General features: G+C 36.1%; 1 protein-coding gene across 1 annotated transcript; it reads left to right on the top strand.

Moving 5' to 3' along the window:
• Window positions 1–4,847: 4,847 nt before the first annotated feature.
• On the top strand, window positions 4,848–20,891 carry LOC110796440 (protein CASP). Its single transcript, XM_022001502.2, has 19 exons — window positions 4,848–5,234; window positions 5,385–5,495; window positions 5,677–5,855; window positions 6,610–6,759; window positions 7,238–7,326; window positions 8,699–8,808; window positions 9,760–9,854; window positions 10,043–10,098; window positions 10,929–11,094; window positions 12,650–12,742; window positions 15,862–15,990; window positions 16,121–16,240; window positions 16,629–16,709; window positions 18,637–18,744; window positions 18,973–19,116; window positions 19,198–19,299; window positions 19,642–19,721; window positions 20,498–20,590; window positions 20,674–20,891. Exons 1-19 carry the CDS (start codon window positions 5,147–5,149, stop codon window positions 20,723–20,725), a joined length of 2,046 nt encoding a protein of 681 aa, XP_021857194.1. The 5' UTR covers window positions 4,848–5,146; the 3' UTR covers window positions 20,726–20,891.
• The last annotated feature ends 136 nt before the right edge of the window (window positions 20,892–21,027 follow it).

Raw genomic sequence — 21,027 nt, 5'->3', positions numbered from 1 at the left:
CTAAATAACCTCCAAGCATAATAACTATTAAACTAATGATCCCAAATCGTTCTAAACTCCAATAAAACATCCCTTTTAAAATTTCCAGCAATATAAAATTATTTCAAACGTCCACAAAACATAATCAACGTTCTTAAAATCATAAAAATAGTAGCTTTAATAATATATAATCATTCTATTATGATTTTAGAATATTAAAACCTTAAAAATCCATGCTTTAATAATTAAATTCCTTATTTCAATTCAATTACATAATCTGAAAATTAAATTTATTATTTAAACATAATATATAATATGAAAATATAATTTAATCATGATAACTTATAATTTACATTCAAGGAGCATGAATTAAATTAATAAAACTTCATTAAGACCCTAAATTAAACGTAGTTAATAAATCTTAAAATAATTAAATTAATTTCAGCAACATATAATCTGAAATTTCATAACTTAATCATAAAAATCATAAATTTAATTCAAGAGACATAAATTAAATTAATAAACTTAATTAAACATTTAAATAACTTAGGGTTTAAGAAAAAACAACCAACTAAAGAGAAGAGAGTGGGCGGCCGGCGGTCCGGGGCACGGCGGCGCGGCAGCTGCTGGGTTGGTGGTTGCGACTGGTGGGCGGCGGTTGTTGTCGGCATAAACAGGGCACGAATGAGTGCCACGAACGAAATAGAAAAAGAAAGAGAACGAAAGACAAAAAGAGAAGGGAGGATGGGCGAACTACCGTGCAACGACGGCGACCTTTCGCGGCGACGACGGCTGGCGGCGAGGGAGGCTCACGACTTGGCTGCGCGAAACTTAAACAAGAGGGAAGCAATGGTGAGGGAGGACGAAAAATCCAGAAAAAGAAAAGAAGGGGCACGAAGAAAGAGAGAAGGAGAAGGGGGATTACCGGCGGCTGGCGAGGGACGACGGTGGTCCGGCGTGGGTGGCTGGACGGCGGCGACAAGGAGAGCACTAAGGTGTGAGAGTTCACGTGAATTCTTGAAGAGGGTTTGAGGGTTTTCTGCTTTTCTTTTCACGTGAAGGAGAGGAGAGGATTGAGAGTTTTACATGAATTTGGAATATGGGTAAGGGATGTGGGTTTACTTATTTTGGGCTTTGCTAATTTGGGCTAGGATTAGAATTAAGTTTGGTATTTGAATTCAACACCGCTTAAGATTGTTTTCTAATTTCAATCGTGTTTTCGTAATTCAAATTCTTTTCAACATCAAATTCTAAAATTATTTTAATTTCATAAACCGTTGAAATATTTAAAAGTATAAAAATAAATATTCGTTAATTACATATTTATTTCTAAAATTCGTAAATTATATTTAAATATAATTAACAATACGTTAAAATATATTAATAAAATGTATAAAATTATGGGGGATTACACTCGGGGCCCGTTCTCCATTCCGTTCTGCATGCATCGCTGCCTGAATAGCCTCCTTTTTTGTCCTATCTAATGATGGGGTCAATATCTCCAAAACCTACATACAAGTTTTTAAACATTAAGCTTATGTACAAATATGAAACCATACAAACTAATTAATGATGACTAATGATGAGTTAATACCTGTTTTGCAACCATCTACATCTATTAGTGAAGTTCCTTCGTCATGTCCGCCAAAGTCCCTTGGAATCCTGGGATGTGGCTTCCCATAGGCCACTTCCCATAGGCCACATCTATAGACTGCAAATAAAGATCCATAATTTCAGTATTACCTCCATATTTACAATTCAAAGGCAAGATTTTTTTCAAAATTAAATTAGGTTACACTTCTTACCGATAGTCTACCATAGTCATATGTTTCTAGTTTGTCGTCTTCCAAAGCAAGCTTAACAACATCTTGGGTCCAAAACTTTATCCTATAATACGCACCCCAACTCATAGGAGGCTGGTTCAGATGATTTAAGTAATAACACAATATAGCAGAGAAACATTCACATCATGATAAATTTAACAATTACTAGTGCAAGTATGAAAAAAATATTACTTACCATCAAGAATAACAAACAACCCCCACACCCAGCAACATATCCATTTCTGTCGAACTTATTTTGGAATTTTCTTGCCCCATCTCACAACCAGTCTAGTACGAAAGAACATCAATTATAGTCAATTGCTTCATCTGTCACAGTCAAGCACGATACCAATGGTCCTGACAACTGTTGTGCGTTCGTTGTTGTGCATAGTATTTCTGCTAACATACTATTAAGAACGCAATCTTAAACTCCCTCTTTTCTTATCAGTTTCTAGCTCATAAAAGTTCCCCCTTTCAATCTAACAGAGATGCCTCTGATGCGGCCACCGAAATGGTCTCTTTTCCGCCGTACAAACCAATCCGCTTCAACTCCAATGCCATTGCATCATCTTTTAACCTTGTCGGCACTAGCTTGGGGCCGATTGGAAGCCCAAGGAAACAACTAATCTGGTTTAGACCCAGAGGATACCCGGTACCATCGCCACAATACACGACACCGTCAATAACTCTAGTCATCAATCAGTAGCAAAATTTTCACGGTATATGGGTCAATTTTAAATCCAACAGTCCCCCAAACCCCATGCTTTTCCCTACCTCTCTCATAGATTCATCGAATGTCGCTAATAAGGTGGAAAATGCTTCAACCCGACATATCACATTCGGCTGCTGCTATAAAATAAAATCAACTTTATCATATCAAAAAATGGTTGTCAATGAACAAGCTTACATACATATCAAGACCATTACCTTCCCAATATTAAAAAACTGCGGCTTCACGACAATACCGCGAGCTTTAACCTTCTCTCCAACACTAAGGATCTCACTCTCCACCTTCTGCCTCTGACGAACATGCGCATTTTCTCCATTTCTGTGCCTTTTACTCTTTCCTCTCATCCTTCTAAGCAATAGTTTGAGCTCTTGTTCAACTGATGAACTGTCATTGTCTTCATCTGATGAGCAGTTGTATGACTCCTCCTCCGAACTGTCGCTTACCTCATCAGCCTTATGTTTCTTCTTCTTTATATCAACATTCAATTTAGGCTTCTCCCCCTCAGTAGCGCGTAGTAAAGACCTCACAGAACTCTGAAATCAACATAACAACAACAACAACAACAAACAACATTACACACTGTTTGCATTATCAAAGCAAAATTCAATTCACCTCCCAATTATCAAATCAATTGTGAAACTCACCCCCATTTTTTCCTGCTTCCACCTCTGCTTGTGGATTGAATAGCCTCTTCATACTGGATCTCATCTCAAGATAGAAACCTAGCACCAACAAATTCTATACAAAACCTTTTGATTAAAACAATATTCCAATTCAACAACCCATTATTAGAGGTATGTAGATTCATAAACATGCAAAGTCCTTAATTAATCCATAATTCAATTGGGAAGTTACTTTCCACCTTAAATCCTTAAATAACTCAACGATTCCCATGGAAAGTAAATTCCCCCAATTTAATCCTTCATGAACGTACTCCAGAAAATCACATGCGAAACGATTATCTTGAAATTCCTCAAATTTAATTTAGGGTTTATATCAGAAATCGACTTTTATGGTTTTCGATTTTAGGGTTCATAAAAATCGTTTTAGGGTTCATATCAAAACCGACCAGGAACAAGTGTAAAATACTTCCTCCGTCCCTTAATACTCACACCGGTTTGACCGTTGCGGAGTTTAAGACACATGAATTGACTTATTAATTTAATATGTGTTAGTTGATAGTGAAGTATTTTTTTAATATAGTTAATGGAAAATATGTAAGGGGTGGGTAGTGGTGAGTGGGAGGTGTGAATTTTTAAATGATTTTTTGTAGGGAGTACGGGTGTAGGGGGGTTAATAGGTAAGTATGAGAAATAATATAATATTGGTAAAAATTTCCATTTATAGAAGTGGTGCAAGTATTAAGGGGGACGACCCGAAAAGGAAAGCGGTGCGAGTATATATTAAGGGATGAAGGGAGTACAATTTAATAAAATCAACATCATTAATTAAATTAAATACCTTTTAGATGAATTGCAAGAAGGAGAGCGAAAATACCTTTTAGATACCTTTTAGATGAATTTGGAACTCATAAGCTCGTAATATAGACTGGTAATCAACTTTTATACCAAAATCTACATAAAAATCATTATATTATACCAGAATCAGCATAGAAATATACATCATTAATTAAATTACATATTTTTTTGACAAAAAGTCTTACGCGCACAAGGTGTACAATAAATTTATTGTACACCAAGATAACTTTTATGCAGTTTTTCGTAACTTTAACTTATTTTTCTGTAACTTTTATATTATAAAATTAAAAAGTTGATAGATAAACATTTTAAAGGGTTAAATGATTAATTTATACATTATTAGTGATTTTGAAGAAATAATTTTTATTCTAATGAAAAAATTTATCATTAAAAAATAGATAACTTTTACCTATATAAATGTAACTTTTAAGCATTTTGAGTCAACTTTTACTTCGGTGTACACTATTTATTGTACACCCATTGTAAATAAGAATTTGTGTTTTTTTGATAAATTGCGGGACAATGAACGAAGAATGATGAGAGAGAAAGAGGATAATGAAAGAGGAGAGAGGAGTAGATCTCCAAAGTAATGAAATAGGAGAGAGAAGAAGATACAGAGTTTGGAAGTACATTTGAAATTTTCGAAAATTCGAATTTCAAAACCAAAAGGGGATAACGGGGTCCATTCTTGGCTGAAATCAACCCCCGTTTTATTTTCTATCGGTCCTTATGAAGTTACCATTATTCACTTACTACCCATGTGAAATGACGACGATGCCCCCGCTATTAAAATTTTCGCAAATAGCCACTATGATCCTGCGCGTACTCTCTTTATGCCGAGGGTTAACATGACATTTTCCAAAATTTCGTACGTTACGCAGGGAAATTGACGAAGAAGTGCACCACCACATACCTCTTCGTCGCAAAACCAGCTGAAATACCTTCCTAAATCTAAAATCTTCAATCAGATCTGAATCCTTCGATTCCCGCGCTTAATTTCATTCGAACTCACTCACACACTTACGAATTCAGATAATCTTGCGTTGTTAAATGTTAAAACGACCGGATACATACACAAAAAAACCGTGATCACAAAACCTTTGATTTCTTCATTTGTCGCAGATCCGGAATCATCAATGGAGGTTCCGCAGGGTGGATTGGAGAGAGAAAAATCGACTTCATCTTCTGCTTCTCCTGTTTCTGTTGTCGCCAATTTCTGGAAAGGTATTTCTATTGATTAATTTTCACTCTTTAAGCTGCATTTCGATTGAATTTGACGAATTGCGATTTGTCGATCGCTTTTAGGGTTGTCTAAAGGAAAATTGTTAGTTTGATCGTCTAATTAGGGAATTATTGGATTCATATTAATTGCAGAATTTGATTTGGAGAAGGAAAAGAGTTTATTGGATGAGCAAGGGCTTCGAATTGCTGAAAACCAGGAGAATAGCCAGAAGAATCGGCGTAAACTTGCTGAGAGCACTCGAGGTTTTAGCTTCTCTCACTAACCGTCAACTTGTAGTTATTGTTTTGACAAAATTGGAATACATGAATTTGAGAATTGTGATAACCTTAATTTGCAGTGGAGTAGTTTAGGTGATATATTTTAACAAAATAATTCGAATTTGTAGAAAATGCATGTTCATGGTTGTGTACAATTTTTGGACAGGCTTCAAGAAAGCTTCAGCTGAGGAAAAGTTGAATTTGTTCAATTCATTGCTTAAGGGTTATCAGGAAGAAGTTGACAACCTTACTAAGCGTGCGAAATTTGGAGAAAATGCATTTCTTAATATCTACCAGAAACTTTACGAGGCTCCAGATCCTTTTCCAGCTCTTGCATCAATTGCTGTGAGTTCTTATTCGATCGAATTAGATCTTTATGTTGTAAATTAGTTTCCTCTTTTAATGTAGTATCATACGGAATATGTGCTAACTTATAGGCTATGTAAATGTGTAATAAGTCTGTGTGGGAAAATTAGTCCTCAAACTAGCATTTTTTTTTTTTTTTGATAGTGTATTAACTTGAGTTTCCTTTCCTCCTTTGTCTTTTTCTACTTTTTGGAGTTCAGATTCAATACACCTTCTTCATAATTTTAACCTTCGGTTCTTCTACCTGTTCCTGAAAGATTCACTCTCCAAAGTTCAAGCCTTAACCATACTTTTTTAATGCTAATAAATTCTCACAGCAGTTAAATCACTCCATTTACACCAGTAGTTGCCTGCAACACTGTTCTTCCAATTATCTATATATGCAAATCATGTTCTTTGTATCTGATTCAATCACTTCCTCTGTGTTATATGCCTATCTAGCTTGCGGGTGTTATTCTTGCCTATCCTTTGTATATCGGACGGATATTCTCTTTCATACTTTGTAAAATGCAGTTACCTGTTAGTTCCTGTGAGTTGTCGTCATCATCACCTAGTAGGACATGATCATCAGGATTAACTGTGTAATACAAACATTACAGAGTACTGTAGGGATTATAGCATGGAAAGTAGGTTTTATTTATACGTGATCAAGATCTTATTCAGTGTTGATATTTCTTCCTTTTGGTCTCATTCTTATTTATGTATTTGTTTATTAACGCCTAGCTTCATGCAGGACCAAGATGTAAAAGTTTCTGAACTGGAGTCTGAGAACAGAAAAATGAAAGTTGAACTTGAGGAATTTAGGGCTGAAGCGGCACATTTAAAAAATCAACAGGCAACAATAAGGAGACTTGAAGAACGCAATCGTCAATTAGAGCAGCAGGTGATTGTTCTAGGATGCTTTCTTGATTGTTTTTAAGCTATATATGCTGCCAAACTTAATGCCACTGCCACTTGCCAGACTAAACTAACTTTATTCCACCTTGAATTTTCTTCTTATGAAACCTTTGCCATTCTCATTCCCCACAAGGCTATATTTTCAAATTGCTGTAGAAACATTGGTTACCCTTTTGCATCTGCAAGTGATAGATAATATTAAAATATTGGAGAAGCCTTGATATGTACTGTGTATAAAAGGTAGAAGAGGTGTGAACATATTCACTTCTGGTTACTGAAAATCATTTGTGATTTTATTAAAGAGACTTGTAGTCTTTATGTAATGTCCGAAGTGTTCTAGACTCACTGTTCATTTTTCAGCAATCTATCTCCTTTGCAAAATGAGTAGAATTCCCATAATGCTCGATGCTTGTTGCTTCTAATACCTTTTTAATCGTATATTTCCATTATTTGTAAATGTTCAGATGGAAGAAAAGGTTAAAGAGATAGTGGAAATGAAGCAGCGCAGTTTGGCAGAAGAGAACCAGAAGACTATGGAAGTCCTGAAAGAACGGTATCTAATATCTTAATGACATGCTGAAATTTGATGTGTAACTCTACCAGTCAACTAGATCAATATAAGTTTAACAGTTGTACTTGTAGCATAATAGGTTCTCTGAAGTTTGAAACAGACCCTTTTAGGCTTCCCTTTTATCTGTAGCAGAGTAACACTTGGAGAAGTAAATCTATGTAGAAGTGTTTATAGTAAATCTTTGTCGTACCAGAACTTTATAACATCTCATTGTAGTCAAGAGGTCAAAGAGTTCTTTTAAGAAAACAAAATTACAAATTTTGTTGTAATTTACGAATCTCCGAAAGGGAGCTCTTCTTAGAGGCAATTGTTGCCAAACCCCACAAGGAGCTGAACTCTCCACCTATTTGAGACAATAGAAAACTAGTAGAATGTAGGCTCCGTTCTCTTCACCTGGTGTGGTTTGATTTTTCTAGTTTCTGGTCTGGTGTGGTCTGATTCTTCCTGGTTTGGTTTGTTTCTGTCTGATTTGGCTTGTTTCTGGTCTGGTCTAGTCTGCTCCGTTGTCTGATTTTAAGGAGAATAAGTAAAAAAAAAAAAAACAATAAGGTGAAGAGAACATAGCCTTAGAAAACATGGCTATTAGGTGTTTGACTGTTTGTAAAAGGAACTACGCAGTAAGAATTAGAAGAATAACCCCACCCGAAGTTTGTTCCAAACAACCAGGAAAAGAAGTGCCTTCTACCATTTCCAACACTTCCAGTCTAGCGGATTCCATGGAAAAAGAAAATTCCAGGAATGTTGGATCCTCAGTGCCCAATATATAATTAATTGGGGCGTGAATCGTGATGCAAAATAGAGAGATGATGAATACGAGAGAGATAGCAATAAAAACAATACTTGAGTTATCAATTTATCATAACAAAATTTGTTGCGCCGCTCAAAAAAAAAACAATCATTGCCCATACACGTGTCCCATATTTTAATCATTACAATATATGTAATCAGAAGCCTCTGAAGCATCTCAGTAGGAAAATTTTCTAAAAAGCAGGTTAATAGAAGCAGTAACATCACTCGGTCTGGGTGGTCTAGACAGGGAATGTTACAGATGCCGTTTTTTGTGAATGGATGACCAGTAGAGAACTATTGGTACGGATATCCAAGAAAGGGGTAGAGAAAAAGTGCAAATGGACACATTGTGGAAAAGCAGTTTTTACTTTATCTAGGTTGTATATGTTTTTACGCTGCTGTTGTTATTAAGCACGATGTATGTCTATTTTTTGGGGCTAAGGGGATAGATACCAAAGAATTTGCGTTGAAATGTCTTTTTCTGATTAGATTTATGTTGCAAACATGACCTAGGCATGGTTTTCATCTTTCCCCATCCCTGACACTTGCTATCTCCTATTTGCAGAGAGCAGTCACTACAAGACCAATTGCGGCAAGCTAAAGAAAGTGTTACAACTATGCAGAAGTTGCATGAACTTGCCCAAAGCCAGTTGTTTGAGCTTCGTGCTCAATCAGGTGCTTTTTTTTTTTTTATCTCTGATGTAGAGAAGTCATTTTACTTGTCTAGAAAATAGTCATTGTACTGCTTGACCTTACCTTGCAAAATGAGCATCCTTTTCACCCTTTTGTTAGGAACTTTGTATTCCAAATGAAAATTACGTGTAGAATAATCGGTCATTATCTCACTAAAATAACTATAAATTACTTATAAACATACTTGTGTGAAGACAACTTCCTATTCTCAAATGCTATTTTAAATTTTGTTTGAAAGAAAATTAGAATTGCAGGCATGAGAACAGATCACTGTTACCTGGTTCGCTAGTATGAGATTGGGTACGGGTTCGCAATTCGCTACCTAATTTGCTAAATTAGACCAAAATTATACCATTTTGATGCTATAATTCGCTTTTTCGGTTCGCGGTTCGTGGGCTGATTGGAGGATTAGGTAACACTGGAACAGATAGACCGAGTTCTCCCCTTGAGTGTGTAGTGTACATGTTTGAGGTACAAGTAACTCATAATTTATTGAACTAAAATAATGTATTGTAAATGTTGAAAATTGAATAAATATTGTCTAAAAGTAGTTCATATTCATCAAAATAGGTTGATCAAAATAATATGGTGATGCTGTATGAGATGCACATTGTATTTAACCTTTAATATTTACATTAAGTGAGCAAAACTGTTCAACAAACACAGATACGTTGTTTGCAAATTTTCTTTTGTCTATGAAATAAAATTCTTAAAGGTTTTTTTCCTGTAATTTAAGTTACTTGATGGTTCTAACCCTCAATATGGGTCTATTCATGCTCCATGTTTGTAGTATAAGCCTTGGTGCTAACTTGTTTTACATGTACACAATATTTGTTCTGTTGTTTCATATTTTCTTTGGGTTTATGATGAATCCTAATTGTCAGCATCTTATTGTTTGAAGATCGTTTCCTTACAACTTTACTTAAATTTCAGAGGAGGAGACAGCTACTAAGCAGTCAGAACTTAGTCTTTTGATGGACGAAGTTGAACGTGCTCAAAGCCGACTTCTAAGTCTTGAGAGAGAGAAGGTGATTTTTTAATGTAATAGTGGAGAAATGGGGACTAATTTGACCACTCCAAAATCTCATCTTTTATAAACCTTTTTGAATGGCAGTTGTTTTTGTCATACTTGTACCTAGCAATTGTTAGACTGGAATTTTAGGATTCCTGTAAGGATATCTCCATAGTAACTTTTTGTCCCATCTTTCATTTTCAGGGACATCTACGTTCTCAGTTACAGTCTGCAAATGAAGAAAGCGGAAATAAGAAAAGGTGAGTTACTATTGTCAATTCGAGGCTTTTACCTGGATTATTACCATAAACTATTGCAGATAAAAAGAAATCATTTTACAACAAAATATGCCATTCAAATTTCGAATTGGTGCAATAACTTCACCTTAGCATGGGAACATTGTTTTATATCTCGTGTATGGACTTGTTTAGTTAGTTCAATTAAAACTGGAACAATTTTTATCATGATTTACTATGGAGTAAGTCAAATTATAATTGTTTGTTTTGAGATTTATAGTCATAGAAAAAATCGCAGATGCGGTGGCGATTGCGTTGACGGTTGCGTTATTGCGGAAACTGCTTGTAACGGATAATTAGAACGGATCGCGGCTAACGCGGTGTGAATTTTCTCAAAAAAATTAACATTAATAGGTTTAAGCTTTGTTTATACTTTTTAAGTTTAAAAGACATTATTTCAACACAACATAACCAACCCTATCATAATGTGAGTAAGGAACATATTTTGTGAACAAATTATCATACAGAATATCATGTTTTTAAAATCGTAACTAATTACTAAAATATTTTTGGCCAATTTGTACAAAAGAACGGTGTAACGGGAAAAAAATCGTTCTAACACGGCAAGTCACCATTATGTAACGGGCGACGCTGTGAGAAAGATGTGGTTTTGTCGCACCGCTATGTATCGGGGTTTCGTGGAACGGTAAATCCAAAACCCGTTACAGAACAGCCGTTACGTAACGGAACAGCCGAGTTTATCTATGTGGAGTACTGCAATGTTTTTGCATGTACAATCATGTTTTGAGTCATATTTCTTATTGTCCATAATATTTTATTTTTCTGGTTTGCAGTGATTCTGAGGATCCAAATAGCGTTCTTGAGAACTCTTTGAGTGCAAAGGAGAAGATTGTATCCGATTTAAATATGGAACTTCATAAAGTTGAGACCACATTATCAAATGAGAGGGAACTGCATATTAGTGAAATCAAGAAATTGAATGCACTTCTCCATGAAAAGGTTATCGTGGCGTTGTTTCAATTTTGCATCAATTGACTTCTAAATGTTCTGGAAAAGTTCAATTTATTTATTCTTATTCTACAAATTCTTATTTCATTTTGAATTAGGTATAAGTGAAATTATTGTGTTAAGGATCTGATGTATGCATAAATATTTGAGTCATAGTATTTCATCCTTTCTGAAATGGTTTTGTATGCGAAATGCCAAAAATTAAAATGCCTTTGTGCAGGAGGAACGCATTGGGAACGGAAGCCGGTTTGAGAAAAAATACAAAACATGAGTAAAAGGAATCGGAATGGGCATCATTTTCTCAAGTTTTGCTCACCTCCATCTTCACCCATGCTTCAGAACCCTAGCAATTACCATTCTTTAACATCTTAGTCTCAGTGGAGCCTTAAAGTTTCCTTGCTTCTGAAAAATGAGGTCCATTTCCTCAAATCTAGGGTTTACATGGAAACCCCTAGATCCATTAAATCGAGATATTGAGTAATAGAAATTAGGAGGCAAACCTTCAGGCATTTGGTGAATGTAGCTGGTATGGCGGTTGCTTGGTTTCTTCTGTAGCTGGTGGTTATTTGTGGTGACTGGATAAAAGAAAGCAAGATATTTTTAGAAGTGGTGGGACAAGAGAAAGCAGGATGTTCATTTACCCCCGAAGTTGAAAACTTGAAATTGCCCGACATGATGGAAAAAAGATTTATGAGAGTTATTTCCTGGATCCGAAAGAGAGTACTTGGTTTCTTCCAATAACCAAAAAGTGTAGAAATTTTTTATAGTTAATTAATTTATATTTTTTGGTTTACGATTCACCGGCTAAAAGATTAAGGAGGAGAAGATTTAGACATATACGTAGTATTTGAATAACACCAAAAGGATCCCCTGTACAGAAGGAGGGCAAAGGAAAAATAACCTCATGCCCTCAAGCTACCATGAAAATATTTATCTACAAAATCGAGAAATTTCTAAACGTATTCTTATGGTTGATGTGGTAACATGAGGTCTAAAACAGATCTCTCTATGTGATTTTAAATTACCTGTCTGTCATTTTTTTGGAATGGCAATTTGAAAGCCTTAATGGAATTGTCGTTTTGAATGGAACTGTCTTGAGTATGTTTCCATGTTTGAAGGTTCTTCTTTGTTATAAAAAAAAGGGTGATGTTTGAAGGTTGTCTTATAAGATACTCTCTTGGAAATTGCATTTTGTGGATAAAACGAAGAAATCTTTTGAGATTGAATAAGCTTAGTTTAGTTTTCGGCTCAGCGAAGTTTTTCATCTTCTTCTTTAGACATTTATGCTAGGAATTTAATGTGGCTCTGTTTCGCTTATGTATCTTTACATTGGCTTGTGTTTTATTTTTTTTAAAATTCTTAACTTTGGTTTCTCCCATGAAGGTGTCCTGGTCTTTCAAAGTTGTTTTTGTTCATTTTCTATACTACTATATCATACCATTTTCTTTTAAATCATAATTAATAAGTTTCTTACATTATCCTGTAACTGAGACATTGTAGCTCTTTTTGGTTGTAATCCGAATTTTTAAATTTCTGAAATTTACAGGAGACTTCCCTTGAGGAGCTGAAGAAAGAGCTTCAGACTAGACCAACTGCTAAATTGGTTGACGATTTGCGTAAAAAAGTCAAAATTTTGCAGGTTATTTCATCTCTATCTAGTACCTTATTCTGATACATCCATATAATTGGTGATTGTACTTTTATTCTACTGAACCTTCGTGTCACCGCTTTTTGATGTTGAAATGCCAAGCACCTCCTTGGAACTAGTCTAAACTGCAGGTTAACTGTTCTGATTTTTTTTAATAGTTTTATAAGCAATTAATATGTACACTCGAGGTGCTTTACACGATTTTGAATAAGGAAAAGAAGTAGAAAAACAAATTTCGAAGTTGGAGGACCCAAAGTCTTCCAATTAAGAAGAAAACAAGGAACTTAATCATGTTTATATCTTACAAATAAATGAATACCCTGAGTATTAAGGAGCTTAAGGAACCTGGAAGAATGTTTGGAGCTCCAATCATGTTTGATCTGACAAACACATTCTAGGTAAATATCTTTACGGGTTGTTTGGTTGGTGGTGATGGTAATGTTTTACATGTAATTTTGTAGGGAAATCCTCATGCCAGTGTCCTTGGTGATGCTTCTCTATCTCCAACATATATTTTCTTTACCAGTTTCCACTTTAGAGGTGTATTGAGTGGTAAAGGAAATTAATAAGAAAACACATAGTTGGGGATGGAGTTCCATTACGATGAACATTCACACGATACTTCCATTCCAAAATTTAAATTCATTACTATTACTGGCATTTAAATCAATCCGGCCGTTAGAAGCACGATTCCACATTGGGCACCATATCATGTGAGATCTTAGCTCTGACCACACTTGCTCACATTCCCACAAGATGGCTGAATAAGCTGTCTGTCAAAACTCGAAAGATTTCCTTTTAATGGTTTCCGGCCTGAAACTCATTGCTGCATATGTAACAAATACATTTTCTCATGCCCCCCTACGGCCTGGAAAATCAAATGGGCTGCAAGCTGGAGTGTGGAAAATTGGTCAACCCCATATCACAATAACCACCCACATGACGAACACATAATTTGACAGACATTGGTTTTTCATTTATGTTGTTTATTGTTCGTAGTTATTTCACCATTCCACCGAAATGAGGTTCTTAGCTATCTATTGACAGAAATCCGGGTGAAGATTGGGAAATCCGGAAATGTGCACCCATTATTGCTGCCTTACTGTGTTAGGTTAACAGCATAGAGTTGTGAGCAACAAATCACTTTCTAAGCTTTTGTAGTTTCTTTTTTGGTACATCCACGCGGAGGCAGCACAGAAGGTAATTCATAATTGGCGTGAATAAGTTTCAGATGTAGGTCTCTAATATTGTGTGAAAGCCCTTAGATTTTACTGGCTAAGAATTCACTTTCAATATTTCTAGACATTTTTGTGAGAGAAATGGGATTTAATACTGAATGAAAATTGCACATTTAATTTAATCCCCCTCAGAATCCCTTTTTCTCTTCCCATGCTCACCCCTTTTATCTTCACTTTTTTTTGTTGGGTTAAAAGTGTACTAAAATTAAATTAAAGATGGGATATGCCTTAAAGGCCCAATATCCCTTGGAGTTACATCAATGTTTTGGCTGACGCCATTGCTAGTCCTTGAAGAGGTGGGATCAGTAGCAACATAGTTTAGAGAATTCTTTAACAGAAGTTTAACCGGGTGAGGGGAGTGAAAATTACAGACTTGATTACACAAAATAGTATTCTTTCTTGCGCATTTGGCCATCGCATCCGCCACCCTATTAGTCATTCTTCCTTCGTGAATCGGGTCAGAACTCAGAAGCAGTTGCTACACAGCATAATAGTAGATTTGTGTCTTGAATTAATATCAGAACCTCCGTTAATTTCAGCAGCTGCCACCAAACAATCAGTGACAAAAATACAAGGTAGCGAATTACGAGAGATACCCACGAAATAGCAGTAAGAATACTACTAAGTTCCGCACCAAGGGAGTCATGAACATAATAGCAGACGAAATACCTTCAACCCAGTTACCATATTGGTCTCTACACACCGCTGCGAGACCTGACAGAGTATTGGGATTACAAAACGAGGCATCTATATTGACTTTCAAATGGTTGACCGGAGGGGGGGACCAACTTAACTTCCAACGAGGGTTGATTTTGGGTAAAAAACCACTCGTTAGTAGCCCAAGAGCATTGGTTTGAGAGAGAGACAATTGGGATGTTGATGTGAGAAATAGCCCAAGCATTTCTCCTTTTCCAGATGAACCAAAGGCCGACGGCAATTTGAACACTAGAAGGAGTTAGGGCAGAATTTTTGGAGTAAACTAGAGAAGAGCTGAACCACTCCTTGAAAGGGGGTGGTAAGGTCCAGATTAACATTCAAAGCAGCCCAAAATTCCTTAGCTCTAGGGCACAATCTGAAAAGGTGGTCATTATCGTCCACCATAGAGGGGCAGAGAGAACAGTGGGGGTTCGAGTGAAGTAGAGATACCCACATTCTAAAGAAGCTGCCAGCTAGGGCTTGAGCCAGTTTTCCCTTCACTTGACTTTAGCAGGCACCATGTCACTCAAGTTAAAGATGTGGGTGAGGAAGATGAGTTTCATTTGTCCTTACCTTTTCTTTTCAATGGTCTACGGTAACGTTTTTGAAAGGAAATATACCTGCTAAAAGATCCTCCTCTTAACAGCTAAGGCTCGTTAATTGACTTTTTTGGCTGATTTTTCTTAACAGTTTATGCTCTCTTACTGCTGAAAATGATACCAGTTCTCTAGATTTGGTATCTATACTTAAAATACAATTTCATTAATAGCAGAAAACTTAGTTTCATAAGGTGCGCTTAGGCGCAAGGTAAGAATAGTCACTAACATGGTCACATCTTCCTTGGCTTAGCAACCTTCATGCGATGCTTAGAGGCACGCACCTCTTGGCTCTAGCCGCTTGCACCAAAGCTTGAGCAGTAAACATCTAGATGTACACCTCTAGCTGTCTCCACCAAAGCTTGGGTAGCTCGAACTAGGCATGGTTCTGTGAGGAGAGGGGGAGGAAATCTTATTATCAGTGTATTCTATCTTGTTGAGTATCTCTGTGTGTTATTATAATCAATTGCTTCTTTTGTTTTATTTTTTAGGCAATACACTCTTTATTTCATTTTGCTGTCGGAGAGCCTTGTTAAGGCTTGATTTCTGCGTGTCTTAACTGGTGTTTGATTATTTGTAGGCAGTTGGTTACAATTCTATTGAGGCTGAAGATTGGGAAATAGCCACGAGTGGGGAAGAGATGAGCAAATTGGAATCTTTGTTGCTTGACAAGAACAGAAAGATGGAACACGAATTCACTCAGTTGAAGGTATGGGTACTTTATTAAATATGTAAGTTCTTTATAGTGTATATTTTCCTTTTATTGCCACAATGATTTAAGGAAGAATTCAATGATGTGCTATATTTGTGATTTTTCTATGACATTATTTTCACCGTAGGTTAAACTGTCTGAGAAAACATCAGTTCTTGAAGTTGCCGAAGCAAAGGTGTCAGAACTTAATGCTGAGGTTGATGAACAGAAAAAATTAATTCAGAAGCTTGAGGATGATATACTGAAGGTACAACCCATATTCTCTATAGCCTATTTAGAATTGCTGTTTGAGAATACTGATTTTTTAAAGTGTGTGATGCAAGTCAATGTGATATGTTACCTTCGGGGGAAATCGGTCATTTCTTCATCATGACTTTTTTTTTTTGTTTTTAAATAAAAAACATCTTTTTGAAATGTTTTTTCAATCTTTTCATTTTGGTTCTCTCAAGCTGCCTATTTTTTGAATTCAGTGCTAATATTTGACTATTTGGTAAGTTTTACATGCCGCTGAAGCATTGTAGGAGTTTAAGATCAACAATTCAGATCAACAATTCAAAATCATCTTTGATCTGCTTCCGTTCAGATTTCTGTTCATAGATACTCCACATTGAACATTTTATGAACTGGCAATGTAGGGATATGGCTCCAAAGAGCGGAGAAGCTCCTTGTTTAATGACTGGGATCTATCAGAGTCTGTTTCAGCTGAGACATCTGAGGTATGCTTGTTACTTAATTCTTCCGTGTCTATGGATGATAAGCTCTTCTGTGGGTGATATTATAAATAATTTCTATGGATTATGGAATTCCTACAGATGTTTGGAAGTGTCATTTGGTGTTTCAATCACTCTCCCTAGTTAGTGACAGGACTAACCCCATAATTAATTAATTAATTTTTTTGGGTAGGGGGGGAGGGGGTTCGGGAGTGCAGTGGGGGTGGGAGGGATGAAATCGCAATTTATGGGGTTTCTTTTACACAACCAGATCCTAATTTCTGCTGCTGGGTCCTCAACAACCTATTATGTATGTTTTTGGTCGATAAACTTAGCAGCAGCATGGCTCTGCGGCCTCTGTCCACATAAATGTTTGGAAGTGAATTGTAATAACTGGTGTTTAAAAATTACAGAAGTTGATGTAATTGGCACCTCTTTTTGCTCCAGAATACCTTGACTTTCCTCTGTCAAAATATCCAAGAGGTCGCCGTAAAAAATAATAATAAAAAAGTATACAACAGGTTAACATTGTAAAAGTTATGATTATAGTAAATTGTCTTCTTCCCAATTTAAAACAATTGTTATTCATTGTGGGTTTTTTTGTTATTGTTTTAGTCCTTTTTAATTGTTGTCATTTTTTAATTCCGATTTTCATGCCAATGCAGTTCTGGTGCTTTTAAATTTTTTTGACATATCTACACAAAATTGAATAATGTGTTTCAGTTACCAATCTCAATGCATTTTCACCAAGCAAGGCTTGGCCTTCATGATTTCAAAAGGTCATAGGGTCAAATCCCACCAGGGGCTCTTTGGGGGTGGGTATTCCCTTATCCTTTCCCTGACACTCTCAATGAGTCTAACTTGCAAAGCTGAACTTGATTGACATGTGAGAGGTGCCGGTTCAATAAGATCCTTCTCATAGCGTAGCTTAGACATTATAAAAGGCAGATTATAAGGGAGAAAAAGATTATTAAGAAAGAACAAGTAACGAAATTATTGTAGTTATAATTATCACAGTTGAAATCACCTAGCCAATCTTTTGAGAGGTGGCACTTTCCCACCTACACTTAAGTAGTGTTTGGCCAAGCTCCACAACGTGTTTCTCAACGTGTTTCCTAATCTCACGTTCCATAATATTCAACATGCTTTCACCCTCCCAAATCTCCTCTATTTTTAGAGCTAACTAGCTAGCTTATTCTTCAACCCACACTCATAACAGAAAAGCAAAGCAAGTATGCAACAACCTGAAGTACCTCTATCCCTAATATAGATTCGTAGCTTCCCTTCAAAAAAAAATTATTGATTCATACTCCCTCTGTCCCGGAATACTCGAAACGGTTTGACCGACACAGAGTTGGCTTATTATTTAATTAGATGGTAGTTGGTAGTGGGGTATTTTTTTATATAGGTAGTGGATGTGTGTCAAACTTTTAAAGGGCTAGGGGGGTGGGGGTGGGGGTAGTGAAATTTTTTAATGTTTTTTTAGGGAGTAGGGATGTAGGTGGGTCCTTGGGTAAGTGAGAAATTAATATAATATTAATAAAAGTTTCCATTTTTAGAAACGTTCCAAGTAATCCGGGACGGACTTATAAGGAAAGCTTTTTGAGTATTACGGGACGGAGAGAGTAGCACTTACCTATCTAATTCTTTTTTTCTCAATGCATCGTCTTCTCTTCCTGTGTCTTGTCTGTCCCTCTAATTTGATAGTATCCTAGAAAACATTCATGTCAGTAAGAGTATGGGAATGTTATAACACAGACTTTTACTGGGACGTGAGGGAACAATAAATCCTCAGAATTTTATAGTTTTCCCTATTACCATTTTGGTGAAGCACTTTTTCCTTTCGAAATTCTTATTTGGATTACAAATGCCCTTTGCATTTCCAGATGGCTATTACTGGTTTTATCTCACTAGTGCATGGCTTTTTAATCAGAGTTCAGAACAGAAGCATACTTCTGTTGATCAGGACCAGAGTTCAATGCTTAAGGTGATTTGTAATCAGAGGGATAGATTCCGTGCACGACTTCGTGAGACTGAAGAAGTAAGTTGCTTCACCAAAGAACTATTTCTTGTTTCATCTTTATCGACCTTTTCCTCTCACCTTTCTTTTTCTTTGGTGGGAGTGGTATAGAAAAATAAAAATACATAAGCAGTTCTTGCTTGAATTTTGTTTTCTCATTAAAACATCTTGCAAAGTAATTCTTGGTTGAATACCTTCAAAAAAAATGTAATTCTTGCTTGAATGCTGCTTTAATTTACAATCTTACAGGAATCAAGGCAGTTGAAGGACAAGAACCGTAAACTGACAGAGGAATTGGAGAAAACAAAGGCAGACAATGTAAAACTTTATGGAAAGATCCGATATGTCCAAGACTATAATCACGAGAAAGTGATATCTAGAGGGTCTAAGAAGGTACGTTATGTGCCAACTACCAAGTATAAGGTTTTATTTCCAGCCTCTCAGGTCACGAGATTAAATCTTTTTGTATCTCAGGGTTCGGATGATCTAGAAAGTGGCATGAGCTCTGACGTCGAGTCCAAGTATAAAAAGATTTATGAAGAGGATATTAATCCATTTGCTGCTTTCTCAAAAAAGGTAACAAATTCATTAAGGATAAAGTGTTACAATATTTTACAACTTTCATGCTGTGAACATATTTTATTTTATTCTACTCAACTTAGGCTATGTTTCCATTGGTCTAGTTAGTCATGGCATCATTCACAAGGACGGCGCTTGGGTTAGTTGTCAAAAATATGATTCCCAAAGTGTGATCCACTGATCCTTGATGTCCCCCAAGGGGACGTAGGGGAGAAGGGAGAGAGAGATAGTTGGGCCATTGATTATTTAATACATTTCTCTTTTTGCTGTTTTGTTGGTTTATTTATTAGTCTTAACTCTTAAGCAGCATGTTTTATGATGTGATCATTCAATTTACAGGAGCGGGATCAAAGGTATAAGGATTTGGGTCTCAGGGACAAAATAACTCTTACCAGTGGGCGTTTTCTTCTCGGCAACAAGTATGTTTTCTTATGCTAGATTTCAAGTGTCATGTGTTAATGTGATCTTTACGTCTTCCCAAGCTTCTGTAGGACTGGATGACATGGATGCTAGTGGGATTCTTCAAGGTGGTGTATAATCGGATTCTAAAAGTAAATCTTAGGATCAATAAATGCAATCTAGAAGGACTTGCTCGAGGATTAGATAAATGCAATTCAGAAGGACTTGCTTGAGGAATAGATAGAAGTTGACTCTAGGGAGATTAAGATTCTCACTTTTTAAAATTCCAACGTAGACATCAAATTGTAACTGCTGTTTTCTCCTAGCACAATCTTTATCAGATGCATGCTAACTGGTTGCATCACTGAACTTTTTGATCCACTCACCTCCTTTTGTTCATTGATTGAACGTATTTGGCCTACCCCTTTGATCAATGATTACATCTTTTTTCATAGCACATGTCTGCAATTTGCTGGGAATCCAAACCATTAAATATGTATTCTGGTTTACTTCGTATGTATATTCTTTTATCTTGCCTTTCTTTCCTACTTAGTGTTATCTGCAGCATGTTTAGCAAACTCTCTATATCCAGCATACCAAGCATTATGATGTTCTGAGCTGGAAATACTCAACTTTATTACACTTGTATACATTTGCATTTGCTTCCCAGTCCCTTTTACTTCTCATCAGCAGAAGATTTTTTAATTTTTTTTGTAGGATATGCCTCCATTAGAGTGTTGAACATTTGTTTGAACTTTCTAATATTAGTGAACTTAACAGAACTGACTTATTGCAGATATGCTCGGACCTTCGCATTCTTCTACACAATTGGGTTACATATCCTAGTATTTACTTGCCTATACAGGATGTCTGCTCTGAGTCATCTGAGGTACTGAGATTTAACCAATCTTAATTTTCTTTCAGCATGTTTCTGTTTTTACTAGTAATAATACTTCCAATGTCCTCCTGCAGTCATGGCGCTGAAGAAGTGGCTGTGGAAGCCATTTTGCCTCACGCTCTTTAAAGGTTGATCTTGTGTGTTAAGTTTAGACCACCTTAGTGTTGAACTGTTGATGTTGAACAATCATATATTGAAGAACAGAATCATGAAATTTTTTAGTGTATATATGATTACAAATGTACAACACCGATGATTAAATTTGTTCATTGCCTGATTTTCGGAATTTGCAGATCTTGATGGCTTTATTACCGCTTTTCACACTTTTTTCTTCTATGATGCAATGTCAGAGGATGTTTTTGAAAGTAATGTGTAATGTGATGTTTACACCGGAAAGAATGGTGGTGGTGGATAAGATAAGATTACAG

The sequence above is a fragment of the Spinacia oleracea genome, chromosome 5 (genome assembly GCF_020520425.1).
Source record: "Spinacia oleracea cultivar Varoflay chromosome 5, BTI_SOV_V1, whole genome shotgun sequence".
In the NCBI taxonomy this organism is placed as follows: domain Eukaryota; kingdom Viridiplantae; phylum Streptophyta; class Magnoliopsida; order Caryophyllales; family Amaranthaceae; genus Spinacia; species Spinacia oleracea.
Note: the sequence above shows the minus strand (reverse complement) of the source record. Positions and strands in the feature narration are given on the sequence as shown.